General features: G+C 42.3%; 1 protein-coding gene across 1 annotated transcript in view; it reads right to left on the bottom strand.

The window, feature by feature from the left end:
• The window catches only part of LOC309852261 (metalloproteinase inhibitor 1-like), a 33,190-nt gene extending 12,267 nt beyond the window's left edge, over positions 1-20,923 (bottom strand). The window contains exons 1-2 of the mRNA XM_082708543.1: positions 20,901-20,923; positions 18,300-18,423 (exon numbers count right to left, since the gene is read on the bottom strand). Coding sequence (XP_082564669.1) covers positions 18,300-18,423; positions 20,901-20,908 — 132 coding nt within the window. The 5' untranslated portion in view covers positions 20,909-20,923. The remainder of the gene's footprint in view (positions 1-18,299; positions 18,424-20,900) is intronic.
• Between the last annotated feature and the right edge of the window lie 651 nt (positions 20,924-21,574).

Genomic DNA, 21,574 nt, shown 5'->3' on the forward strand with positions numbered 1-21,574 from the left:
AGAGTCCATGAGGTCTAGTACAAAATGTATGGAGAGTCTGCAGGGGATCATACAAGTTATGAATTATTATTATTGCTATTGTCCTTGCTATTGCTTCAAAAGCCAGAAAACCCAATTTAAACTGCCTTAAATAATAAATGTGCTTTGCTAACTGAAGGCAAAGGAAAGACTAGCTTCAGGTGAGACTTGGTCCAGGACTCCAGTGACCTGACTAGGATTCGAGTTCTTTCTCTTTACTGGGGCTTACAAATTTTCAGCAGTTTCTTCCCTTTCATTCCAAGATGGTTTTAGCAGTTTCTTTGGCTATATAAGTCCCGTTTAGATCCAAAAGTGTCGAAGAGAGTCTCTTTCTCAGAAGTCTCTCTGGAAATCTCATTGACTTGGGTTGGATCATGTGTCCACCCCTGAGCCAACAACTGTGGCCAGGAGAAGAGTCATTTAGAGTGGCCTAAGTCAATAAAGATTCACTCTGGCCTTGGAAGTGAAGTCAAGACTACTCAAGGCATAGCAAGTACTTTTCCAAAGAAAGTTCAGGGTGCTGCAGCTGGTGGGTGGTGGGAATGCAGAGGAAGTAATAAACAAATGTTCCTTCTAGGGCCCAAAGAATGTTTTGATGGCAGAATGTAGGTTTGGCCTTAACAATGGCAGCAATGGGGGGCACGTGGGTGGCTCAGTAGGTTGGGCCTCTGCCTTCAGCTCAGGTCATGATCTCAGGGTTCTGGGATAGAGCCCCACATCGGGATCTCTGCTCAGCAGGGAGTCTGCTTCCCCCTTTCTCTCTGCCTGCCTCTCTGCCTACTTGTGATCTCTCTGTTGAATAAATGAATAAAATCTTAAAAAAAAAAAGAAATATTCTAAAAATCTTTAAAAAAAAAAAAAAAACAGGGGCGCCTGGGTGGCTCAGTGGGTTAAAGCCTCTGCTTTCGGCTCAGGTCATGATCCCAGGGTCCTGGGATCGAGCCCCGCATCGGGCTCCCTGCTCCACAGAGGAGCCTGCTTTTCTTCCTCTCTCTCTCTCTGCCTGCCTCTCTGCCTACTTGTGATCTTTGTCTGTCAAATAAAAAATTAAAAAAAAAAAAAAAAAAACAATGGCAGCAATGGGATGTCAGTGGGACCTTCAGATAGTTGATTATTTTCAGATTTCCTCTCCTTTAATCATCGAATAAGGTAACGATGAAGTTTTTAGAAGCAGGTAGAATGCTAAAAAATATATGGTAGTTCTTCCGGAAGGGATTAAGCCAGTGCTGTGTCTTGGCAAATGGAGAAGTCTAAGTAAATCCAACACATGAATAAATGACTGTGTATTATAGGTGTGATTAGCTGTTCTAGCATCCATCAATATGCTAGTATTAAAAACAAGACACCTGTTCATTGCTCTTTACATTTTACTTATGGCCTTTAGAGGAAATTAATCAGTAAACAGCCTTTAGACAGCAATTAAAAAGAGTTTCACCAAGAGGAAGATGATGTCAGAAGCATTATCCTTACCCACTTTATCACTGAGTTGTCCTAAGGGATGGTAAATTAGTTAATTGTCTAAATGTTATACTTTCTCCTTGATTTAGTTTTATTAATGAAGAACAGATACATTTGAAACAAATATTTGCAATTCGAGAGACACTAGAACACCAAACTATTAGAGCTAGTGGGGACTGGACAGTGTGACCCATCTGACACATGAGAGGTGGGGTTGGGGGAAAGAAGTGGCAGGCCTGAGGACACCTAAAGAAGAGGTGGCTAAGAGAATGGTCTTCGAATAGCCAGTCTGGGGCTCCAACCTCCCCGCACACCCAGGCCTTTGTGTTTCTTTCCACCTCACATAGGTTCTGAGCCTCTAGAGGGTGTAAGTTGAAGAAGATGCCTGGGAGTTGCTGCTGCTTTAAATGGCTTTATTAAAATATAACTGATACCAAAGTCCACACATATTTAACGATAAGATTTGATGAGTTTGGATAGATATGGAAACATGTGAAATCATGATTCCACCTACAAGAGCTTTGTAAAACAGTCAAACTCAGAGAAGCCAGTGAGATTCTTATGCAGGTACCCAGGATGGGACAACGCCGATTTTGCTGACAAAAAGGCAGTTGGCCTCAAAAGCTGACCACTAGATGGCAGAAAAAATCCATGTACCTAATATGGAGGCACCTGTTCTTAAGATTTTGGAGCTCTGAGTATCTCTGAGGAGACTAGCTCATCTGCTTGGTGAGTACGGGAGAGTTAGGGGTCGGCTCACTGCCATGTCAATTCTGTAAATCTGTACCTCTCTCAAAAGTCTATTGGTTAATACCATCCTTCTTTTCATTAAAATATGTTAGAGGGAAATGATATACTTTTTTAAAAAAAGATTTTATTTATTTCTTTGACAGACAGAGATCACAAGTAGGCAGAGAGGCAGGCAGAGAAAGAGGAGAGGAAGCAGGCTCCCCGCTGAGCAGAGAGCCCGATGCGGGGCTCGATTCCAGGATCCTGGGATCATGACCTGAGCTGAAGGCAGAGACTTAACCCACTGAGCCATCCAGGCGCCCCAGAAATGATATACTTTGAAAAATATTTTAGAAAAGGCTTGAATGACCATTAGATAGTATTTCCTATTGCTTACTAGAATTTTCTGCATTATAGGAGAGATTATTTGACAATACAGAGTGATGCATTTCTAATGGCTAGAGTGGCATCTGAAATATTTTTAGGTAAGTGGGAGCTCATCGGCCTCTGGAAACAGGTCAATGGAGGCAGCCAGAAACTTCTAGCAATTATAATAGAAGTCTGTATTGTTTGGCACCTACCATGTGCCAGGCACTGTGCTAAGCACTCTATATTGGTAAATTTAATATTCACAACAAACATGAAACAATGCTTATATAATCTGTTTTACAGAAAAGCATATAGAGGTCCAGAGAGTTTAATTTGCTCAAGGTCATATAATTAGAAAAATGTGACTTAAAAAATGTACTTAGACTGCACAGAATTAACAATATGGTGCTTGATGTTAGCATCATTTAGGGCTTTATGAATCCAGATGAAAATTAATTGCCCCTTTGGCCCTGTGACTCACGTATTAAAAACATCTCATCATTGGAACACTGGAAAATGTGGTTTTGGAAAACAGTTTTAGCTGATACTCTGAGTTAGGATGAACATAAATTCCTAAGGGAGCATGTGAAATATCTAGGCTCCTCTTAGCAGTGCATTAGAGATGAGGGCTGTTCTGCTGGCTTCAGGTTGCGTGGTCCTCTGTGCAAGGGAGTAGTTAAAAAACACAACATGGCTTCTCTGAGAGCCCAGCTCAGGTCTCTCTTCCATTTTCTCCACAGGTAAAACACATCCAGCCTGATATATTTCTTGGGTGTATATCTTAATGTTCAGGAATTTTGTTTAACAAGCCAGTACCCTTGGGATAGGGTGAGCTTTGTCGGTGACGTGGTGTCCTGTGTTTAGAGAATGGCCACTCTACTCATTCAGCCATGTCCTAACATTCATTACAGTTCTTAGGATTCTCAGTACAAAGTAAGAGAACCCAAATATAGCCAGCTAATCAATGGAATATTATGCAGCCATCAGAAAGGATGAATATCCAACTTTTGTATCAACATGGACGACTAGAGGAGATTATGCTGAGTGAAATAAGTCAAGCAGAGAAAGTCAATTGTCATATGGTTTCTCTTACTTCTGGAACATAAGGAATAACATGGAGGACATTAGAAGAAGTAAAGGAAAAGAGAATTGGGGTAAATTGGAGGGGGAAATGAAAGATGAGAAACTGTGGATTCTGAGAAACAAACTGAGGGTTATGGAGGGGAGGGAGGTAGGGTTGGATGAGCCTGGGGGTGGGTATTACGGAGGGCATGGATTGCACGGAGCACTGGGTGTGGTGCATAAACGATGAATCTTGGAACATGAAAAAAAATAAAATTAAGACATTAAAAAAATGTGGCTATCAAGTCAATTTAAACACACCTCATGGCATGGAATGGAATGGAAAGCAGCTGGACGTCAAGAGGTTTGGAATTAGAAACTGGAGAGATCCCGAGATCTCTCTGTCCACCTCCAGGGCCCACTTTTATTTCTCTGTACATCTTGATCATTCTTATTCTTAGCCCCAAACTCTTCTTGTTTCTCAGTAAAAATCCTGGCCATCCCCTACAGCTCTGAGATCCCCATGTTATGTGTTCTGCTAAACAAGAAAATCTGACTTCCAAATTTCTCACGAAAATATACGATGGGCTCATACTGAGGCCATATTGGGCAAAGACTTTAATTTTTCTGTCTCAGGCCACAATACGCTTTAGAAGTTTTTTGTTTTGCTTTTCCATCATGATGGGGCTGGTCTTGCTCACTTGCAGATAAGGCTCTATCAGCTCTGCTAATATAACCTGTTCATTTCAAAGGACTTTGTCAGTTGGCTGTAATTCACATTCTCAGAATTGGGAAAATCTGTGTCTTTTGAGATAGAAGAGTTCTTTTCTTTTTCCTTTTAACTTTTGTTTTATTTTTTTTCCCCTAAAATATCAGAATGCTATTTTTCCAGGTGCCATGTGGCTCTCTGACAAAACACAGACTGCTTTAGCTGTTTTTAATGAACGTTATCGCCAGCTGCTCAGCTGTGGCAACTTTTGTTTTAAATTCTTTTTTTTTTTAATTGTGGGAGGTGGCAGAGAGCTTGCAGTCTGCGTCACTGATGTTCTTCTGGGTACCAGGAACTCTGTGCTGCAAGAGGCGCCAGCAGCCATCCTCTCTCTAAGTGTGCACACAAGTAAAGCCTCAGGTAAAATTGCCAAGTGCCCACCACATATGTTTGGACCCCTCCTTGGGTTGCCCCTTCTCCCCTGAATGCCTGCCCTTGTGTGATGAGATGACGGTCTGCAGAACTTGTCTGGTTGCCTATGAAGTGATAAATGGGACCCAAAACTGAGGGGAAAAAGGCATCGTAGATCAAACAACTAGAGGTAGGTCCCAGATCCTCACAGAAGTCTCCAAGCTGTCTCTGCTGCCTTAGTCTCATCCCTCATCCTTTCCTGCCAAGCTTATTCAAACAGAAGATTTGGAAGAGGGGCAGGGTGTGCTGTGGTTCTTCCCACTGTGCTCTCACCTTTCAGAAAGTCTCCAAGACGGTCCTTTCTGAAGGATGCAGGCTTCAGAAGACAGAGAAGCAATCTCTTTCCCCGGCAATGTATATTTGTTCATACAGGAGACTAGCTTGAAGAGCAGGAAAGAGAACTGACACAGGCAGCAGGAAGGACAGAAGACAGTGCAGTGGAACCCAGTAATCTTGAGCGGTCAAGGAGATGACAAGAAGAGTCCACTAAGAATGAACTGGTCTAGAACCTTGTTGGCTTGACCTTAAGCCCAATAGTTATCAGGAATTCTTTCTTACACCAAAAAACAAAAGTCAGTTTCAGGTGGATTGTAGATCTAAACATGAGAACTAAAACAATGATGATTTCTTTACACAATTTAGGAGAAGGTCCCCATGACCCCGTGGCTGTCAACAGTCTCATCAACCGGACACACTCAAGCTGTGTCAGTGCTACAGAGTGCCAAGTGTTTTACCAAATTTACATTCTACTCCTCATACAATTCTGGGAGGTAAGAGTAACTCTCCACTTTCCACATCTGAATGGCTGCCAGTTTTGAAAACTTGATGGGCATGTGACGGGAAGTCTGTTTGGAGTGCTCAACTCAGTGTGCCTCTCATCCCACAAGCTGGCTCCAGTGATATTGCTAGTTAAAATCGGGGTTCTTTTCAAAATATCCCAAATTAAGAGAAAACAAATTGAATATTCATTAAGTGCCTAGTGTGTCAGAGACTAAACCAGATTTATACCCTTATTCTGCTCAATCCTTACAATAGTCCTGTGAGGCAAATATTAATTATGCCCATTTTTATAGCTATAGAACTGACTGAGAGAGAAGTAAAACATCCTCCCCCAGGTCACAAAGGTAGAAATCTGAGGAGCCAGGACTGGATCCAGATAGTCGCCTTCACTTACTACCCATGAAGTGAAACGATTAAGGGTTATCTGGCTTAGAAAATTTTCAGAACATATGCTTACCCACTGATGGCCTCCACTATGGGATGATCTTAGTTTTCTTTCCATGGAAACACAGGGTTTCCACATTCTTCCTTTTCAGAAGCCAGTCAAATGATTATTTTCTAATTATACTGAGAGATGTTTGGGGCTAGATTCACTTGGCTTTTGGACATTTTTGCTTAAGGATTTTAAACAGAATGTCCAGCTACAGGGCTAGGGCTGGTCTATGCTTGGTATTTCGGAGCAGTGATCCATGCTTCCTTTAAAAACTTTAAATTTCACTTTCATCAGATTCACAGAATTGGAAAAATATATGGAAAATGCTATGGGGCATAGCACAATATTTGTTTTGTTTTTCAGGAATTTTTTTATTGTCCAAAGTTTTTTTAAACAAAAGGTTCAGAAGAAGAGAGAATATCACTGATGAAGACCATTCATCAAACTTGTTGACTCAAACCTTTATACTTTTTTACCTTCCCCTAATTCTCCTAGATTACACACAAATTTTTCTGTGAAATCTGTTTTTCACTCAGCCTTCCCCCACCTCCGCCTCTCCACCCCTATCCTCCACAGTAAGCATTGAAGACTTAAGATGTAAATGGTAGACCTGGTATTGTTGGCTTGAAGATGGAGGGAGCCATGGGAAAGTTGTGAGAAGGAAATGAATTCTGTCCCTTTCCCCTCCTGTAACCAGGAACTTCAGCACTGAGAGTGGACCTCATGGCCAGTGTGTGGGACATCTCTGTGGGACAGGCTCGGGTGCAGTATCACAAAATAACCCAGAGATGCTGGAGCATCAGGTGAAAACAGAAATGCCCATCCTCGGAGTGGAGAGACCCACCCATGACTCCCCTAGGAAATAATCACACATAATCGTAGGATAAACCCATCCATGACATTTTTAGGAAATAACCATATAACCTTATCTTGAATCTCACATTACTTAGCTGTTTGGTTAAAGTCACGAGTTAGTGTTGCTTCCCTGAGAAGTGGTTCATCCTAGATGGAGAGTCAAAGAATAATAAGGTAATGCTGGTGCTGAAATACTTATTTAGAAGGATAGGATCTAGCCGTGAGAAGTTTGGAAACGTGGCGGTGGGTGGCAATCTGCAGAATTGGTAAGGTTCGGGGGGAAACACGGCAGCACAAATCTAGAGGTAAAGTATGCTCAGATCCTTCTTGGGAGGTAAACAACCAACAAGTCACAGAATATGCCCAGATGCGATTATAATGGTCATCTCTGGACCCAGAAACCTCAGGCAGCAGGACCTGGCAGAATATGTCGAGTCTATAGTGCCTGCGCCAGAGGAGGGTTTCTACTGCCAGACAACTTTTATGAGTGGGAACTGGAGTAAGTTTTGAAAAGTAGTACCTAACATACCACTTGTTGGTTTACTGTACTTCTACTTGAGGAGGGGTTTGTCTCTTTAACTCTTGTTTCATGTTATTGAAAGGTCAACATAAGGTTATGTTGGTTAAATGTAAGAGCTTTATTTTTTTTTACTAAAATGAATTTTATTAAATGGTAAAAATAATACCAAAGAAACAGAAAGACCTAATGGAATTAACTGTTGAAATCAGATATTCCTGGGCTTTGAAACCCTGATACGGCACTTGTTAGCTGGGTAACTGTAGTCAGAGCACCGAATTATTTTGGTTTTCAGCCTTCTTCTTTTTGAAACTGGGATAATGATATCTAACTTTCAGGGCTGTTGTGAAAAACAAATGAAAAAATAAATGCAAAACCCTAGCTTAGTTCTTGAAACAGCATGCAATCAGTAAACAATTCCGTGTGAATGAATATGGTTTCAGTCTTCTGGTTACAAATCAAGGGAGTTATATTTACTCGAGTTCTTCTTCCCTGGCTGGCACCAACCTTTCTAACCAAAACAGAACATATGGGTGCTGAGCTCAGGAAGAAACAATTTCTTGTTAAACTTATTTGGTAAATGCAAGGTAATGCTGTTTTAGTAACAGCAAATCCACTGCTCAGGGCTGCAAAACTTCTATGAAGTTTCTTCTCTTCCCATCAGAAAATACTACAAAAATTTATATTGAGTAACAATTAGAGTTAAAAAGAGTCCATGACCATATCTTTAAAACCACCAAATAAAAGAAAACTGGGGACCCTTTGGGAGGAAAGAAAGCCCTCCCCGCTTAGCTTAGTGAACCAGATGAAACCACCAATATTCTGCCTGAATAACAAAAGTAGCTGAAGTTGCATATTCAGGTCATGAGAAAACAGGTGCTTCCTGGCAGTTAAAATTTAGCAAGTACTTTAAAGATAATCTAGAGATGTGTAGCTTTAGGCACGACATCAAACCGGTTTCACAAGGGACAGCTCCGGTGAAAACTCACTGTATTAGTGTTTACAAAGTGAAAGGTTACGGAGGCTGGGCCATCCCATTCCTTTAAACTCCCACTTCCCAGCGCTTAGCCCCACCCCTGGCAAGGGGGCGAGGTCTGCAAGAACTGGTGGCACTGAGCTCCATGATCAGTGGAGCAACCCAGAGAACAGGAGGCATTTCAACCAGTTCATCTCTTTATTCCAACCTATCCCTGGGGACAGTAGTATTCGTATCTACGGATAAAGGTTCTTAAATACTTTTTACATCATTTCCCTGTTTTGCTGAATCAGGATAACAACACAGAGGAGGGCTGTGGCTGCAAAGAATGGAAAATGACTCTGCACAGCTCAAAAGCAAAGGGAAGTTATTTCAAGACTATTGGGTAGCTCATCAGATTGAAGGAAGAACTGAAAATCAATCAGACACAGTATCAAAGTAGCTCTAAGAACCCAGGAGCAGGAGTGATCAGTGATCTATGGATGGCTGAGCCACACTCCCCTGGTGTGTCATTCCTCGTAAGACTCAAGTCCTGGGAAAGGGAGCTGAATTATCCTGAATGTCCAGTGGGGAGGGGGAGAGTGTAGGGCACCGCGACTGACACGACCAAAGACGTTCAGCAGTTTTGCAAAAATAAAACCAGAGCAATGTTACTTAAAGAACACGGGAAGTATTCTGGGCAGGCAAAGCTCGTCTCCGCAAGTCACATCATTCTGGCAGGTAATGATTTTACCTGGAGTAAAGCTTTCCCAGTAAATCAGTTGCTAATGATGAGTGAAGTATAACAGCAGCTAATTATCTGACCGACACCTCACTCCTCTTAGAGCTCAGGAACAGCAGGCACTTTGGCACAGATGAATTTACAAGAAGAGGAAACAGCAAGAAAGAAGAGGAAGGAGGGAAGGAAGGAAGGAGAAAGACCCAGTGGTTCACATCAAAGCTACCAGAGCCAGTGAAGGCCGGGGGGTGGGTGGGATAAGTATCTTCAGCCCTTGCATCTTCCCTGCGCACGTGTTTTACCCAGTTCCACTGTCCTGTCACATGGCACCTGGAAGAAAATGCAGGTAGAGCCTATCCCCAGAAAGAAAATCTATCTTCTAGATCAGCACTGCTTAGTATAAATAGAATGCCAAGTGTGTAAGTAATTTTAAATTTTTTTAGTGAGGTACACTAAAAGTAAAAAGTAACAGGTGTAATTACTTTTAATACCATATTTAATTTCACTACATCCAAAATATTAGGTCAACACAGAATCAATGCAAAATAGGAATGAGTTATGTTACCTTCCCTTCACACTGAATCTTTTAAATCTGGGGTGTACTTTACAGTGATAGCACATCTCAGTTGGGACTAGCCACCAGCCAAAGCCACATGTGGCTACCATACTGGACAGTGGAGGCTTACAAGATTCTGGTATTCTGGCTTTGCTTTCAAACATCACAGTCACTGAATGACTATTGTACAACTCTACAGTTGTATCCGGGGTGTATGTGAAGGTGGGGTGTTTTGGTTTTCTTTCACTTAAAGCAGAAATAAAGGCAAACACACTTTATTTCCATTGCATGTTTCCCAAGCTAGGATGTTTTTTGTTCTGATTTTCAGTTGCAACTTTTTCTAGTCCTGTTCTGAGAAGAAGTCAATGTTCTGTGAAACTCCAACAATGATTTCTTGGAGACCAAAGAGAAGGCTCCTACACAGATGATGAACACGAGGCCACATGAGGCTAACTAACTTGCCCGGAAGCCTGGGTGGTGGCAGAGCTGGGATAGGAGTCTTATCTGCCTCTTCTGCAGAGTAACCCTGAGCTTGCTTCACCTTGCATCAGACCAGTTCGTGTCTGACCGGCCAATTTCACCAAATCCCCATTCCCTTGATATTGTAGGGTCTGTAGCTTATTGCTCCCTGAATCTCCAGGTGAGGATGGAGGTGATCAAAAAGACAGGTGCCCTGCTTGAGACTCGGGGAAAGAGAAAGCTGCCTGTGTCTTTCCTGCTCAGAACCACATTAGTCTACTCTCTACAACAAAGGTAGATTCAAGTGGCCTAATGACTAAGTGTCTGATGATGCACTTTTAAAGCTTAATTCTCTTGGTTATAGGGAAGCCATCTGAGGGGCACAGGAGGGCTTGGAGAATGACTGTTTGTTTTTTTTTTGTTTGTTTGTTGGTTTGTTTTTTTTTGTTTTTAATCAGTTACTTAACATATAGTGTATTATTCATTTCAGAGGTAGAGTTTAGTGATTCATCAGTTGCGTGTAATCCCCAGTGCTCATCACATCCAGAGCCTTCCTTAACACCGTTCACCCCATTACACCACCCCCCACCTACCTCCCTTCCAGCAACCCTCAGTTTGTTTCCTATAGTTTAGAGTTTCTTATGGTTTGTCTCCCTCTCTGATTTTGTCTTATTTTTCTTTCTCTCCCCCTAGGTTCATGTTTTGCCTCTTAAATTCTACCTATGAATGAAATTGTATGATATCTTTCTCTGACTTATTTTACTTAGCATAATACCCTCTAGTTCTCCACATCACTGCAAATGGCAAGAGTACATTATTTTTGATGGCTGAGTAGTATTCCAGCATGTCTGTGTGCATGCACCTGCAACAGCTTCTTTATCCATTCCTCTGTTGATGGACATCTGGCTCTTTCCATAGTCTGGCTATTGTGGACATTGCTGCTATAAACATTAGGGTGCACGTGCCCCTCTCGATCACTATGTTTGTATCCTTTGGATAAATATCCAGTAGTGCGATTGCTGGGTCATAGGGTAGCTCTATTTTCAACTTTCTGAGGAACCTCCATGCTGTTTTCCAGAGTGGCTGCACCATCTTGCATTCCCACCAACAGTGTAGAAGGGTTCCCCTTTCTCTGCATCCTTACTAACATTTGTTGTTTCCTGAGCTGTTAGAATTTTAGCCATTTTTACTGGTGTGACATGGTATCTCATTGTGATTTTGATTTGTACATCCCTGATACTGAGTGATGTTTAGCATTTTTTCATGTGTCTGATAGCCATTTGTATGTCTTCTTTAGAGAAGTGTCTGTTCATGTCTTCTGCCCATTTCTTGACTGGATTATGAGAATGACTCTGTTATTGGCTCATTAGTCATACTCTTCCAACCACCGGCTGAAGTGGATCATCCACAATTTTTTTAAACTGTAGCTTTTCCTTCTTACTATGACATGCTTAATGGAGAAAATCTCGGAAAAAAAAAAAAGGTCTGCATCACAAACACAAATGAAAATCACCTGTATTCCTAACAGTTGGGAAAGAAAGGCCCCAAATTTTGGAATTTTTATATATTTCCTTCTGGTATTTTTTTCAAAATATATGAATGTGACATATCTAGTTTGCAGTTTTAATGGGATTACATGGTACAATTTGTTTTAGAACCTATTTTTGTCCTTCGTCTCATTGAGTCCTGTGGGTAGACAGTAGTTTCCAGTCTTTCTCCTGGGCTGCCAGGATTGTTTTACACAAGTCCTTTCTCACTGGCCTCGTGATCTAGCTGAGGCTGGACCCAGTGCCCCACGTCTGCATGGACAGAAAGCCTCCATTAGCTACTCTAACTCCTGTTGGATTCCCTAAGGAGCCATAGGATGGAGTATTCTAATAGGTTTATTTTTCAAAATATACACAAACTTGCTCTGGCCTGCCGAACAGCTCCAAATACAGCTGGAAGGATGTCAAAGGGCTGTTTGGAAGAAGGATGTTGACCACTCTGGTGCTTGGGAGGATATGTTGGAAGAGGACAACAAACGTAACACATGTGAATAGATGTGAATTCTCAGCCCAGTTTGTGGTGGGCAGACACGGTTATGTGAAATGTAGGATGCTGCCACCTCACCAGCTCATGCCTGGTTCTCTCCACCCTCAATGCCCACCCCAGCAGGCCCAAGGGAGGCTTAGCTTCCCTCTCTTTAGGGGTAAGAACCTAGACTGGCCTTGAGAGGAGTTGGTTGTCCCGGTGGTGTATGTGGGGACAAGGGGCAGTGATGGTGATGCATGTCTGCTCCTGTAAGTTAGTGTTCCCATTCACTAGGTACATTGGCTAGAGCAAAGAGTTCCCCTTCTGCTGAGGGAGATATCTTTTGTTTCCTTCTCCTAAGAATCCAGAAGCAAATGATTATCTTTTCACAATCACGAGCACCAGGAAGCAGTAAACATTTCCTTTACTAGTTCTTACGGATACTCTTGCTGACCTACTCCCCAAATTCATAACATGTGCCAATAACAGCATGAGAGATGGGGGGGCAGATTTTTCCAACTGCGAACACATGAATCATGGCATCTCCATTTCCTTTACTTAAGAAATACAATGTATTGTCTACAAATAAGGAAGATGACAGGAGTGTATGCATAGATAATTATATGAATTTAGCTCTCCATTTGTCTAGGGAAATCAGCTCTGTTTCAAAGAAGATTAAAAAACAATGCTTTCTTGGAGTACTTTTCTCCTGTTGATCACCTCCGGACTGCTGACAGTGAGGCTTGCCAATTTCTTTTTCCCAGCAACTTTGTGCTCACGTCAGGATTCTCTCCAGCAGTGTTCCTGCAGAGGTATTGACTGTTCTTTCCCTCAGTAGAAGAACAGCAAAGCCCCCCTTCAGTGAGGCCACTATGGCTCTAGAATGATCAAACATTCTGTCATTTATACACCACGTGGTTCTGGACAAGTCACATCCCCTTCAGGAGCCAGACTCCTCACCTGCAAGACGGGGAACAAGGCTGCCCACCTCCTCGGGATGTGGTGCGGTCACAAGGAGTCCTGACTGCGAGCGCAGAGAAAAGCAACGGTGTTACTGCCATCCCCTCCCCCAGAACAGAAGGGCAGTAACGGTCCCCACCACTTCCGGGCATGTGACGCCAGGCATTCCACCTGCTCGCTCTCGTTTAATCCTTGGAACATCAGAACCATGCGAGGAGGCAAGCATCGTACACTCACTTTAGGGATTCTTTTCATTAGAAATGAAAGAGCCAGAATGTGAGGTCCGACGAGTGAAGCTTCAGACCGGAGCGTCTCTAGCACTGCACCAGAATTCTTCCTTACGGGGAGGTCTTGCTGTCTGATAGATCCCAAACAAGTGTGCGTGTGTGTTTGTGTGTGTGTGTGTTTGTGTGTGTGTGTGTTTGTGTGTATTTTACTACTCGGGAGTAAAATACGAGTAAACAGTATGCACAACAATACTCCTCTTTGCCCACAAGGAGACATCGGCTGCTTCCCTCTCTCCGCGTTCCAGAGCGGGCGGAAACCACGTATGGCTCTAGGCTCCCCTCGGCCTGGTGGCTGGCTCCCTTTCAGAACTGAGGAAGCCAGAGGGCTGGGTCCCTGAGCAGCCTCGGCCCTTCAGAGGCATCTGACCACTCAGTCCCTTGCTCTATGAACTCAGGTGAGGTGGCATCACCCCTGGCAAGCAGCGTCTAGCCCCGTGCCCACTCAGAGTGTAGCCCTGGAGATAGTCCTTCTATACCTCATCAACACGTGCCGCCAGTCAGCAGCCCCTGCTTCCCGAAACAGCCTGTTTATTTTCATTACTTTACTAATATATGGTTCTCCCTCTGCCACAAGAATGATCTGGGAACCTTTTATTTGAATCCCTGAATTCCTTCTTGGGCTAGGTTCTGTGCTAGAAGCTGGGGGACTCAGTGGTGGCCAAAACAGGCCGCGTGAGGAGTGCCACACTCTCTGAACAGGAGAACAGACATGGTAAACGCCACATCCCAAATCAGTATTTGTAGGAGGTCTGTGTGCAGGTAAGGCAAGGACAGAAGGCCGTGCAGACACAAGACCAGGGCCACGGGGATCCTCAGAGCCTCACTTTCCTCATCTTTAAAACTGGTACTGAGAATTTCTTGTCCCACTCAGAACACCAGCTTGTTCTGAGAGTCAAATTATAAAATAAAGTGCTGTGTAACCTTTAACGGTCTAATAATTTTTTTTTTTTGAGAGAGAGAGGGCAAGCAGGGAGGTGGGTGCGGGGAGAAGCAGAGGGGGATGGAAAGGGCAGGGAAAGTACTGAGCAGACTCATGGCTGAGTGCAGAGCCTGACATGGGGCTGGGTCTCAGGAACCTGAGGTCATGACCTAAGGTCATGAAATCAAGAGTCAGACACTTAGCTGACTGAGCCACCCACATGCTCCTTATAAATTTTCTTTTTATGCTTTTTAATAGGAATAATTATTGCGATACCTAAACTATGAAAAAGCACATTACCATTATTGATTATAAAATAATCACATTTAAGATTTTTCTACCTTCTCTACACACAGAGTAAATAATTCCACTTCCTGAATTTTCTTTGAAGATGTCACATTCTATTCAACTGTATAGATGTGAATAGAGCTGGTCCTGGACAAAACTGCTAGGCAGGTTGGGGGTGGGGGGTAAGGGGTCATATGCAGTGAGGGCCAGAGGTGGCAGGAGATTGCTCAAGAGAACATTCCTTGAGTGTCTACTATCTGTGTGCATCTCACAACTGCTTTACAAGATGAGTGTTCTTTCCCTTGTTTTCTGGTAAGGAAGCAGTTTTTAGGGTTTTCACTGACCTGTCCAGGCCGCTTAGCTAGGGGTAGTGCAGCCGCCAGCATCCGGAACCCTGCTCTCCAGCCAGGCCCAGAAGCCTCCCAGCTTTGCTGCCCTTCTGCCCCCTGGAGGTGCTAACTGAGCTCGCACTTCCCTGGTTTTAAAAAAAGTAAATTGACATTCACTGAAGGTGTTTTTGACTTAGCCATGAGTTCCCCATCCTAGTGCAGAGCTCCTTGAAAATGGAAACTCCCTTTTGTGATTGGTTTTTCATACTAAGAAGCTTCTAGAAGGTGTGCAATACAAAAATTTAAACTGAACTAAATGACCCCCTCAATGTCATTTCCATTATAAAAAATGACTCCGAAATGGCACTGGCTCCCCTTGGCAGTATTTCAGATGGGGAGAAAGTCTAGAGAAGCAATTAACGGTGTGCATTCTGGAGTCTATTGGGGCACCCTCAAATCTGGCTCCCTACTCCACTGACTCATAATTCTTGCTGAGGCTGGAGCTCTTTTTTGGAAGGCATTTCTCCAAGTTCTACATCTGGCCTTGCTCTGATTCTTGGGGAGCACCATGAGGCCCAAGCTCTGCAGCCTGCCAGGACATGGGCTGGTATGTCCTCCTTGCTTTCTTTCCTCAGAAAAACCATTCAGGGCAGGGAATTAAACATGTAGCAGACGCATTTTTTTTTTTTTTGGTAGCAGCAAAGTCTGGGATATATCCCCTTCTATAGCAATTAGGTTTCTTACTCGTTCACTTCGCTCTCCAGTAATATCTTACACCTTGACATGATTTCTGATGTGACATTTTCCTGTAGAGATGCAAGGTAAGATACAGATACTCACTTTGCATTTGAGAGGAAGTTGTTATGGCAGCACTTGCTGCTTGGAAGATACAGGAAAATAAGTCATCTTTGCATGATTTATTCCCAACGCCCATTAAAACAAAAAGCCCCCGATAATTCAAGTTCATATTAAATTTCTGCCATTCAGAGAAAGAACAATTTGGGCAAATAAGTGCTCATTAAAATTTATTTAGAGGGAATATTTTCCATTAGGGTGTTTCATTATTTAAGAAGAAAATAGAAGCCTGTGTAGTAATGCATAATGCTCACACCAACATGGCATTTCAGATAAATTACATTTGGATAAAGATGAACGTGTTTGGGTTTGGAAGGCTGATTGATTCCAGCAGGTACGGTAGTCGCATAGTTATAAGCCAGGTTGAGGAAGTTACTACAGAACAAGGATGAGCCCCAAGAAATCCACCAACACACCAATACAAAATCATTCCACGCTGGTCTAATTTTTGTTCCCTTTGGAACTGAGGTTTGGGGCCTGCATGGAGGTGGAGCGGGCCCAAGGGATTCACTGAGCCTGGAGTGGTAAAGGGGAAAGACAGGCAGTTTAAAGAGGAAAGAGGGAGTAGTGGGCACCTTTAAGAATATAGACTCTAACTAAGGGCATCACATTTCATTATTATGAAGGAAAAGGATGACTTGGGCCAGATTTGGGGCTCGGCTCACCAAGGAGCAGCCGTGAAATTAACGTAACCACACGTGTCTGCAAGAGCTGCATTTTCCCCCCATAACTGTGGGTTGATAACTTTCTTTCACACAGCCTCACAGCAAGTTCTCAGGATGCCCACTTTCTCCATCAAGGCCTTTTACCCCCAGACACCTTAGAAGATTTAGCTTTTTCTCTAAATAGGTTCTGATACCAGTGTATGTGTGTGTGTGTGTGGGGTGGGGGTTCCCATACCAGCAAGCAATTCTCTGGGTACCACCAGGGGGTCCTACAATTCAACTCAATTCTGACACCATCTACCTGGAGATGGCATCAGATTCCACAGGTTAGGCGCTAAGTCTTATAAGACTGCCCCACTAAGCCCCCTTCAGACACCAGCTGCAAGCTCAGACTATAATCTGTATTTCCAACTCTCTATTAACTGGAGGTCCCCAAGAGCTCCTCCAGTTTGATGACTTTGCTAGAGTGATCACAGAATTCTAGAGAAATATCTTCCAGATTACCAGTTTAGTATAAACAGATGTAACTCAGGAACGGGCAGACAGAGGAGATGCAGAGGACAAGGACAAGGTGTGGGGAGTGGACGTGGAGCCCCCATGCCCTCTCTCCAGGGGTGTCCCTCTCCCAGCACCTCCACGTGGTCACCACCCTGGAAGTTCTCTGAACCCAGGTCTGCTGGTTTTTTATGGAGGCTTCATTACATAGTATGAATGATTAAATCATCAGCATTGGTGACTGACTCAACTCCTAGTCCCTCTGTTTGCCTTGGAGGTTGGGGGGGCAGTGACTGAAAGTTTAAACCCTCAAATCATGTGGCTCCCCTGCTAACCAGCCCCCATCCTTAGGTTACCTAAGGGCTTTTCAAAAGTCACCTCCGTAATATAATAAGAGATACCTCTGGCACCCTTCGTGCAGGAAATTCCAAGAGTTTCAGGAGCTGTGAGCCAGGAACAGGCTGATGACCACACAGAGATTTCTCACCATCCATTACGGTATCATACTCTACATCTCACATCCAGGCTTCCTCAGGGAGCCCCCTTTCTGCCTCCACCTCTTCCCCTTGTGGCATCCTCTGCACACGGCTGCCATGCTCAGCCATCTTCCTGTGGTTCCCACTACTGGACTCCCCACAAGTTTTACATTCCCTCACTCTATTTCTACCTTGCCTACCAATTCCAACTTGTGGATCCCTTCTCCTTCCTCAGCCCAAATGACCACATGCTGCTGAGCCAGAAGAAAGAGTGAACGCAGCACAGGGAGGGAGGGTACCACATGATCAGCCCATGCATGGTTTTGGGACCTGGGCCAAGGAAGTCCGTTAACTGCTTTAAGCCTCAATTTCATCATTTAAGAAACAGGCATAAAAAATACCTTTCAGGGAAATTCTGGAGATAAAATGAGATAATGTGTAGGAAAAGGCAAGCAAGTTGCTACCAATTTAACAAATATTAATTAAGTAATGTTTTATGTGCTACATAGGACACAGTGTTTCCTGGTCCTTGTTTTCATTATAACTCATTGTCTGCTGTCTGGAATGTGGCTGGCAGTCAATTAAGAGTAAGTAGCTGAGAATGACACTACCAAAAAACAAATATTTTCTTTATTCTACGTATTAAATTAAATGCTTAACTTCTTCTTTACTCAACTCTGCATATGATCAACATTTACTTAATATTCTAAGCAGGTTGCCTGCAATAGCTTATAACTTTTGAATGCCAAGGGCCAAATCAGATTCTCATACAAAGAAGCACTTGGTGAAAGCTTCTGATGGATTTCAACCTTATGTCACTTAGCATATATTAGGAGCAAGTCTCACATATCCCATTCATCAAGTGATGTCCAACATGATTAAGACATGAAATATGTACTTACCCAACTGAAATAGACAGTTGCTAGTAAGTTAAAAATTGGTATCATTCTTCTTCGTGTTATTTCCCAAATAAAGTAATTGCTGGCTAGCTTGAACTTCAAGAATAATTGCCAAGACTTATAAGACCTATAAGGTAAAAGGAATTTTAGTTCTAGACAGAGCATGTATTTTCCTTTTCTTGTTGTAATTTTTTTTTTAAGCATCATTTATCAGGTTTACCTAAGTGGCTCTGATTCCTTGGGGAAACAAAATTGATAGTAAGCTTTAGAAATGCACTCTTCAGAAGTATCAAAATAAAGCAGGAAAGAGGAAATCAAGATATTTAATTTTTCCCAAGATATTTCTGGAAAACCTGGAGTTCTAATTCCCATGCTCTTAGTTGATTACTCCTTGTATTTTTTTTTAATTTTTTTTTTATTTATTTGCCAGAGAGACAGTGAGAAAGAGCATGAGAGGGGAGAAGGTCAGAAGTAGAAGCAGACTCCCTGTGGAACTAGGAGCCCGATGCAGGACTTGATCCCAGGACTCCAGGATCATGACCTGAGCCGAAGGCAGTTGTTTAACCAACTGAGCCACCCAGGTGCCCTGATTACTCCTTATATTTACATGTTGCCATCCTTGTGAGGGCCCAGTTTTATATTCTTATGGTCTTTCACTGAAGTCAGGCTTGGGGTGGAGAATAATAATGGGGATAATCCAGGACCTGTCCTGTAGTGAAGACCAGGGGCATATTTTCAGTCCTGGAGCTAAGAAATGCTTGGACTTTTGAACATCTTTAGCCCCTATATCTTCAGGTGCCAATCTCTTTACCAATATATGATTAGTTTTGATTTTTTAAAAAAATATTTTATTTATTTGACAGAGAGGCAGACAGTGCAACAGGGAGAAGTAGGCTCTCTGCTGAGCAGGAACCCTAATGCAGGGCTTGATCCCAGGACCCTGGGATCATGACCTGAGCTGAAGGCTGAGACTTAACCCACTGAGCCACCCAGGTGCCCCTACTTCTGATTTTAAAGTTTTAACTTCAGAACTCAGGGAGTTTTATTCTCACATGAGATGCTCATTAAAGTCAAGTGTTATTTTATTCTTATGCAACTATTACTTTTGATTCAACCATAGAGCTTCACTTACATCCTTGTTCATGTTCAACTTGGTTCACCTCATTGTGAACAAAGACAGAAAGGGGGATTAACACAATAGATGAATATATGTTTTTGTTTTTAATAAACTTCCATTTCCCTTCAATCCTGATATTTTCTAAGACTATATCTTCTTTTCTATTGTTGCATGTCTGGAAAAGAAAATAAAGAGTTGGGCATTGTTCCACCCAGAACCACAGAGAAAGTATAACTTTGTATTACTTAGTAATGGTGACATTAAATAGTGTTGCTTCCCCATCACCAGTCATGTATGCTTCAAGTTCACATTCAAAATAGAAAATTTAATTGTTTATAGTTTATAGGTATCAGATACATAACATTATCATTTCCTCAAAAAAGTTACTGTTTTTAAAATACATGATCGGGTGCCTGGGTGGCTCTGTGGGTTAAGCCGCTGCCTTCGGCTCAGGTCATGATCTCAGGGTCCTGGGATCGAGTCCTGCATCGGGCTCTCTGCTCGGCAGAGAGCCTGCTTCCTCCTCTCTCTCTCTCTCTCTGCCTGCCTCTCTGCCTGCCTCCCTGCCTACTTGTGATCTCTGTCAAATAAATAAATAAAAAAAAAATTAAAAAAAAATTAAATACATGATCAACTAGGACATTTGGTTGAGATCCCATAAAGTCATTGCCATTTGGGTAAAGATCTATGTGTTAGGACAAAAGTATAGCAAATCCAACCTAACAAAACCTAAAAGTGGTCCTCACTAGGAGCAAAGAGATCCGTTGGTATTTTAACTCCACCTAGGATAAAAGCCAACACTCGTTAGAGGAAGATAAAATAATTTGGAGTCTCATCCATAATGTCCAGGATGCAATAAAAACGTTACCATACATGATAAGAAGTGTCCAGTTATAAATAAAACAGTCAACAGAAACAGACATAGAGATGATCCAGAGTTGTCAGGCAAGGGCTTTAAAAAACTGGGTACTATATAAAACAGGAGACAAAATGAATGTAAAGTTAAATATTTCAATGGAAAATTGTGATCTATAAAAAGAATCAAAACAATATCCTGAAAATAACAAAATACAGTATTTGAAATAAGGAACTCACCTAATGGGTTTAACGGCTGAATGAACACAACAGAAGACAGAATTAGTAAACTGGAATATATATCAAAGCACAGGTCAATATACATGAAGCATGAAGAACAAAGAAAAAACAAAAAAAACCCAGAAGTGAACAAAAAGGAAATGTGGGACACTGTTGATAAGTCTAATGTATGTATCACTGGAAAACCAGAGAGGACTAAAGATGTGCTGAAATTGTATTTCAAGAAATAAGAGCCAAGACTTCTAAATCTGACAACAGACATTACTCCATTGATCAAGATCCTCAATTAACACCCAGCCAAATAGCTATAGAGAATACCACACTCAGGTACATTATATTTAAACTGCCAAACACCAAAGATAAAGAGAAAACCTTAAGAGTAGCTGAACTACCTGTACATTTTGTTGTTGCCCTGGTTACCTTTAGTAGTACAGCTAGGTGTGATTTTGTTGTTGCTATGGTTACCTTTTGTTTCATAGAGGTGGAGGACATGGGTAGGGATTTAGGCCTTTTGTACCACCCCATCCTCTGTCTTTCAAGTACCCAGTGATATCCATGAAGAATAAACTCCCTTTGCATCTGAAAACCTCAGGGGTTCTATACTCTTAAACTTGCCTATGCTTGGTCTTCAGCAAGTCATTAAAATTTTTAGCTGAAATCTGACCTACTAGTTTGGCTTATATGGGTGGCCCTAGTGAAGAGATTAGAATGATCTCCTTATTCAAAGTATAGTTGTGATTTCATCAAGTTCTCTTGGACTGTGGGAAGTCCAACCTATGATGGAGAAAGGAATATTTGGCCATCCTTGTCCATGGTGTTAGATCTGCTGGTCTAAACTCAGTCTCTGAACCCAGCCCTAAAGCTGGGCAATTATTGCATTTGGATGATTCCTTTTTTGGGAATCAAAATGCTGTGGGTCCAAGCTATTGATACTTTCCTAAAACTATGTGTTTATTTTGACTTATCAGATCTTATATTCTTTAAAACTAAGTGTGATAATCTATTAAATTCCCGATGAAACTTGACGATCTGTGGGTAATATGAATTGCCCAAAACCACAAGTCAC

The sequence above is a fragment of the Mustela nivalis genome (assembly GCF_964662115.1).
Source record: "Mustela nivalis genome assembly, chromosome: 18".
NCBI lineage: Eukaryota > Metazoa > Chordata > Mammalia > Carnivora > Mustelidae > Mustela > Mustela nivalis.